This window comes from Dipodomys ordii, unplaced genomic scaffold (genome assembly GCF_000151885.1).
Source record: "Dipodomys ordii isolate 6190 unplaced genomic scaffold, Dord_2.0 Scaffold14, whole genome shotgun sequence".
NCBI classification, from domain to species: domain Eukaryota; kingdom Metazoa; phylum Chordata; class Mammalia; order Rodentia; family Heteromyidae; genus Dipodomys; species Dipodomys ordii.
In genome coordinates, this window is record NW_012267230.1 from 6,075,435 (window position 1) to 6,081,559 (window position 6,125).

The 6,125-nt window shown below is 53.7% G+C and overlaps 1 protein-coding gene across 3 annotated transcripts in view; it reads left to right on the forward strand.

The window, feature by feature from the left end:
* Bckdk (branched chain ketoacid dehydrogenase kinase) overlaps positions 1-6,125 on the forward strand; it is an 8,512-nt gene continuing 2,387 nt past the window's right edge. Inside the window, exons 1-12 of one of the 3 annotated variants that reach the window (XM_013011522.1) lie at positions 1-62; positions 628-982; positions 1,099-1,167; positions 1,259-1,369; positions 1,713-1,760; positions 1,839-1,958; positions 2,048-2,146; positions 2,311-2,384; positions 2,701-2,829; positions 2,908-2,997; positions 3,407-3,565; positions 3,650-4,640. In XM_013011522.1, coding sequence (XP_012866976.1) covers positions 791-982; positions 1,099-1,167; positions 1,259-1,369; positions 1,713-1,760; positions 1,839-1,958; positions 2,048-2,146; positions 2,311-2,384; positions 2,701-2,829; positions 2,908-2,997; positions 3,407-3,565; positions 3,650-3,794 — 1,236 coding nt within the window. In that variant the 5' untranslated portion in view covers positions 1-62; positions 628-790 and the 3' untranslated portion in view covers positions 3,795-4,640. Of the gene's footprint in view, positions 63-475; positions 533-627; positions 983-1,098; positions 1,168-1,258; positions 1,370-1,712; positions 1,761-1,838; positions 1,959-2,047; positions 2,147-2,310; positions 2,385-2,700; positions 2,830-2,907; positions 2,998-3,406; positions 3,566-3,649; positions 4,641-6,125 lie in introns of those variants that run through there. The other 2 variants (XM_013011521.1, XM_013011523.1) reach the window with 2 other exon arrangements.

Genomic DNA, 6,125 nt, shown 5'->3' on the forward strand with positions numbered 1-6,125 from the left:
TGCTAGCCCGGCCAGCCGACTGGGCGGCTCCGCTCGGACCCGGGCCCTGGCGCGTCCGCGCGGTAAGTGGAGAAACCCTCATCCAAGGGACTGGCTGGTGGAGGCCCCACCGCGCACGTCGTCTCAGCCTCACCCATTGCGCAGGAGTGCGCATGGGCGGGGGGTTGGCATCTACCATATGGGGGGAGTCCGGGCCGGACCAAGTGACTCCGCGGATGGGGGGGCTGGAGGGAGAGGTCGGTCAGACGGGGATCCCCGGGCCGTAGCCTCGGTGGACCCCCGTGCTCCGGGGCACAGCGCAGCGTCGCGCGTAACGCCAACCGGGCTCCCCGGGCTCGGGTCTGGGGGGCACTGAGAAGGGGGGTGGTCAGCTTCGCCCCCTGGGTGCCCAGGACCTGAGGGAGCCAAAGTGAGGCGTTCAGGCTGTCTGGATCTGAGGATTCCCCCCATCCCTTCCCCACCAAGACCACCGGGTAGAGACTAGGACAGCATAAAATAACATCGCCCAGGCTCGGCCTGGGTGTTTGAGGAGGTTAGAGACGCCACAGGCTGCCCTGGGAGGGAGGGTGTTTGATGCCCACGTGGAGAGGTGCCCTTAAACAATCCCGCTTTCCGCCGCCCCGACAGATGGGAGCTGCTTTCCAGGGACTGAGCTTATCAGCACCCTCGATGGAACCTCGCTCTTGAAAGCAGGGAAGAGCCCTTGCCCAGACACTCTTTTTGCCCCATCTTGGGGTCGCCTCCGTCTGTTGGGTCCTCAGTCTAGTTCGCTCAAGGAGCAGAACGGATCATGCTGGCGTCCGTGCTGGGGAGCTGCCCGCGGGGCGGGCTTCCACTCCGGCCCCTCTTGGGGTCCACACTCTCACTCCGAGCCCGGTCCACATCAGCCACCGATACACACCACGTAGAGATGGCACGGGAACGCTCCAAGACCGTCACCTCCTTTTACAACCAATCAGCCATCGATGTGGCAGCAGAAAAGGTGAGTGGCTGGGAGTGGAGGGAGGGGGGGGGTGGGTCAGGACCTGGAGTGAGTGTCCAGGGAAAGGGCCAGAGCCAGTTTAGGGGCAGTGCTCAAAGTCCCAACTTGCTCTGCAGCCCTCAGTCCGCCTCACTCCCACCATGATGCTCTATTCTGGCCGATCTCAGGATGGCAGCCACCTTCTGGTAAGCTTCTTGTCCCCTATTCTCCCTTGGCTCCTGGAGCTCCAATCAGCCACTTAGGCCTTGCCCCTGCTTGTCCCTCTTTTTCTTGCAGAAAAGTGGCCGCTACCTGCAGCAAGAGCTGCCAGTGAGGATTGCTCACCGGATCAAGGGTTTCCGTAGCCTTCCTTTCATCATTGGCTGCAACCCCACTATACTGCACGTGGTAAGGTGGAGAGGACCTTAGGCCAGAGTGCATTCTGCCCAACGGCACATGGGAAGACCAGGCTCAGACTGGCAGAGACTTGCCTGTTGCAAGGGAAATGCTGGGCTAGGCCTCAACGCCTCAGAAGCCAAGGCTACACTTTTCATGGAGGCTGGAATGATCACATTGGGTGTTTGATTAATGTGCAATGGGTTGTATGTGATCTCTACAGATAGGCATAGATGGCAGTCCAGTGAATTCCTCTACTTTTTTTTTTTTTGGGGGGGGGACGTGTGTTTTTTGAGATTTATTAGTTTTCCATCAGGTAATTCTATAGCTTCAATCCTCTACTTCTTCCTTGCAGCATGAGCTGTACATCCGGGCCTTCCAGAAGCTGACGGACTTCCCTCCGGTGAGGCTAGGCAAAGCAGAGTGAGGGGTTGAGGGGTCAGGGCTGAACTACGTGTCCTCATAACTCTGTGACCTGCAGATCAAAGACCAGGCGGACGAAGCCCAGTATTGTCAGTTGGTACGACAGCTGCTAGATGACCACAAGGATGTGGTGACCCTCTTAGCTGAGGGCCTGCGTGAGAGCCGGAAGCACATAGAGGTCAGGGACAGAGGAGCAAGGAAGGACCCAGCAAGAGCAGGGGAGGGTTGGAATGGGGCACCGAATTCCTGAGGCCCCATTCTTACCAGGACGAAAAGCTGGTCAGATACTTCTTGGACAAGACGCTGACTTCAAGGCTTGGGATTCGTATGCTGGCCACTCACCACTTGGCACTGCATGAGGACAAGGTAGGGTTTTGACTAAGACTTGAGATCTCCTTGTGAAAGCTAAGGGGGAAGGAGGAGGGGAGAGGAAACTGAGTCAAGAGTCCCTCTTGGGCTGGGATCTGGGCACTTAGCAGCGGGGGTGGGAGTGGAGGTGTCTGTAGTCCTGATCTTCTTTCTCTTGCCAGCCTGACTTTGTTGGCATCATCTGTACTCGTCTCTCACCAAAGAAGATTATTGAAAAGTGGGTGGACTTTGCCAGGTGAGGCTAGAAGGTTCTAAAGGTGGTGGTGGCTTTAGGGCAGGGAAGGCTTCAGTCTGCTGTCCTTGTTTGGGACAAGGTCTAGACTAGGCTCTCTCAACTCAGCACTAAGACATCTTAAGCCAGGTAATTCTTTGCAGTGGGCTGTCCTGTGCAGGTTGGGCTGCTTAGCAGTTCTCTTGGCTTCTATTCACCTGTTGCCATTAGCACCTCAGTTGTGATGAGCAGAAATTTCTGTGCATATTGGCAAATGTCCCTGAGGGGAATAGAATCACCTTCAGCTGAGAAGGCTTCTGAACCCTCCTTCTACCCACAGACGCTTGTGTGAGCACAAATATGGCAATGCCCCCCGTGTGCGCATCAATGGACACGTCGCTGCCCGCTTCCCCTTCATCCCTATGCCTCTGGACTATATCTTGCCTGAGCTACTCAAGAATGCCATGAGGTAGGTAGGCTGGATACAATGGGTGGGGGCAGACAGAACTGTGGTACTACTACCTACTGGTCTTTCCTCACTTCATAGAGCCACGATGGAGAGTCACCTGGACACCCCATACAATGTCCCCGATGTGGTCATCACCATCGCCAACAATGATATTGATCTGGTCATCAGGTCTGCCCTGAGTGGAGTGGGGCTGGGGTCAATGCGGCTCAGGCAGTTTCTGATTTGCTATAGGACTTCGAACTAGAACCTGCCCTACTCTGGGACTTGGACTTTGTCCAATCTTGTCTTGAGGTTCCCATGAGCTACATATTGATGGATCTGGGGCCCTGCCTCAGTTGTAGAACTGAGGGGTCTGGAGTTAGGCAGTTGTCTTGGATGCTGGGCTGAGAATAAATGTCAGATCCAGTGAAGTGGCCCAGATGGAGGTGAGAATGGGGAAAGGTAGGACCAAGGCTCTGGGTAGACCACATTCTACCTCTGGGTGGACGGAATAGGAAATGAGATTGAGCATTGCATGCTTGGGGCAGTGGGACCCCATCAGACCTTAGCCAAGCCCATGTTATTGGCATCCTGCCAGGATTTCAGACCGAGGTGGCGGAATTGCTCACAAAGACCTGGATCGGGTCATGGACTACCACTTCACCACAGCTGAGGCCAGCACCCAGGATCCCCGGATCAGCCCCCTCTTTGGCCACCTGGACATGCACAGTGGCGGCCAGTCAGGACCCATGCACGGGTGAGGCCCCACATAGCCAGGATGGTGGGTGTGGCCAGGAGGCTCAGGCCTCTAAAGGGCTCTGTCCTTTCCCTCTGCCCCTAGCTTTGGCTTCGGGTTGCCCACATCGAGGGCCTACGCAGAGTACCTTGGCGGGTCCCTGCAGCTTCAGTCCCTGCAGGGCATCGGCACAGATGTCTACCTGCGGCTTCGCCACATCGATGGCCGGGAGGAGAGCTTCCGAATCTAACCCCATGGCCTGTGGCCTGCCTGCCTGGGCTGGATCCTTACTCCCTGCCAGGACCTTCGTGGTCAAGCAGGGGTTGCTCTGCCCCACATAGTGTTGTATCAGTCAAACAGACTGACTCACATGGAGAAGGCATCACTCACTCCTCCTCAGTGGGGCCCGCCGCTTCCTTTCCCTGGAGGTAGGGGAGGAAGAAGCGGAGACCCTGGAGGCCTCTAATGCCAGCTCTGTCATTCTCGCTCCTGGGGAAGCCCTACTCTGACCTGCTGTTTGTTATTAAAGTTCTCATTTTGAATGCCCTTTTGGGCCCTGGTGTGGGGAAGGCAGGTGAACTTTTGTTTCTGCCTCTGTAGGTTTGCTGGGTCCTGTCTTAAGTCTCTAACTGCCCTTAGAGCCCAGCATTGGCCCAGTGTTGATTCCCTGTTTGGTTTGGCAGTAGGATTGACTTTGGCATTTTCGCTCATCATTTTCACAAACGTTTCTGGGTCCCAGACATTCCTGGAGAAGCAAGGAAAGCTAGCTTCTGGTCATAGTTCTGGTTCTTCCTGGAAGTGACAGATTTTAGAGGTGAAGGTCACCAGACTGGCAACCTCCTGGGCCACCTGATTCCTGAGGCTGCGTAAGATTAAAAATAACACCTGCTAGCTGTTTCTGCTGCTGCCAACAGAAGAAACACAAGGTTGTATACTGGCCTACCCCAGCAGACTCAAGTGTCCCACTACAGGGGAAAGGACGGGGTGGGGGGGGCATGCTGGAGGAGTTGAGCAAAAGGAAGTACATAGATGGTAGATGGACTTAGGGTTAGAGGTTGAGCTTCTTGTGAGAAGTATAACTCGCTGGGCACTGGTGGCTCATGCCTATAATCCTAGCTACTCAGAAGGCTGAGATCTGAGGATTGAGGCTTGAGGCTAGCCTGGGCAGAAAAATCATGAGACTCTTACTCTCCAATAAACTACTCCGAAAAAGCTGGAAATGGCACTGTGGCTCAAGTGGTAGAGTTTAAGCCTTGAGCACCAAAGCTCAGGGATAGCAGCCCAGGCCCTGAGTTCAAGCCCCAGGATTGGCGAAAAAGAAAAAGAAGTACAACTCCAGATAAAATCCTAACTGGGACCACTCTATTGACTTTGTCAGGGAAGGAGGCCAGACGTCCATCTGTCCCCTTTGCTGGCCGCTGGACAGAGAGTAAAGCCAGAGAGGTTGGTGGCAGCCAGCAGGTACAGGGCTTGGAGCATGGGCCTCATTTTGGAGGTAGGAGGGATCCATGGATGAGTTTTAAACTGGGAAGGAATGTTTCAGGTTGGGTTCCCAAAAAGCTAGCCATGAAAGGATTTGTGTCTTGAGTGTTGTGTCCTAGTGCTCTCAGGCCTATTTAAGGATGTAGCTCAGTAATACAGTACATGCCTAGTGTTGAAAAAGGTCCTGGGTTCAAACCCAGTAAAAGAAGCAAGAAAGGACGGGGCTGGGAAGGTGGCTCAGTGGTAGAGCGCTTGCCTAGCATGCAAGAGGCCCTGGGTTCGATTCCTCAGCACCACATAAGCAAAAAGAAAAAAGCCGGAAGTGGTGCTGTAGCTCAAGTGGTAGAGTGCTAGCCTTGAGCTGAAGAGCTGAGGGACAGCGCCCAGGCCCAGAGTTCAGGCCCCACGACCCGACCCCAAAAAAGAAAAAAAGATGAAAAAGAATAAGCGTATTATACTTTCTTAAGGGTAAGTATTGCTTTGAGTGGATTATATTGTCCACATGTATACGTACATGGATGTGTACAGACATCAGCTGGTTTAAAGTGCCAACTATGTTGCTTCTGTGGCTATGGTAAGAAAGAAAAACATTTGAAAAACCATAATCTAGAAAGAGCCCTTCTAGCCTAAAGCAGTGCTGTCCTATTTAATGCTTTAATGGAAGTATTCTAGAGCTCTGGTCTCCATGACAGGACTACTCTCGCCATATGTGGCTGTGGAGCACTTGAAATATGTCTAGTGTGACCAAGAATGATATTGAAAGTCTCCATGAACTTGAATTTAAGGACCTGACTGTGACTAGTAGTGGCTCCTCTTCTGGACAGACGCAAGGTCCTGTTCCCCCAAGTTTGTACAAAGATGTGCCTCCAGTCAGCAGTGTAGATGGTAATGGACCAAGCAGAGGTGATAGAACCCCTAATAAAGCAACCAGCAAGTGTCTTCATGCCAGAGCCTGCCGGCAACAAAAGGGAATCCTGATTTAGGGGGCGAGGATGAGGAAAAAGAAAGACATAAGACAAAGGATAGGGTCGGGAGGTCTGCAGCGCAAGACTGCAGCCCCGTTTATTTATTTATTTATTTATTTTTGGGTCCAGTCGTG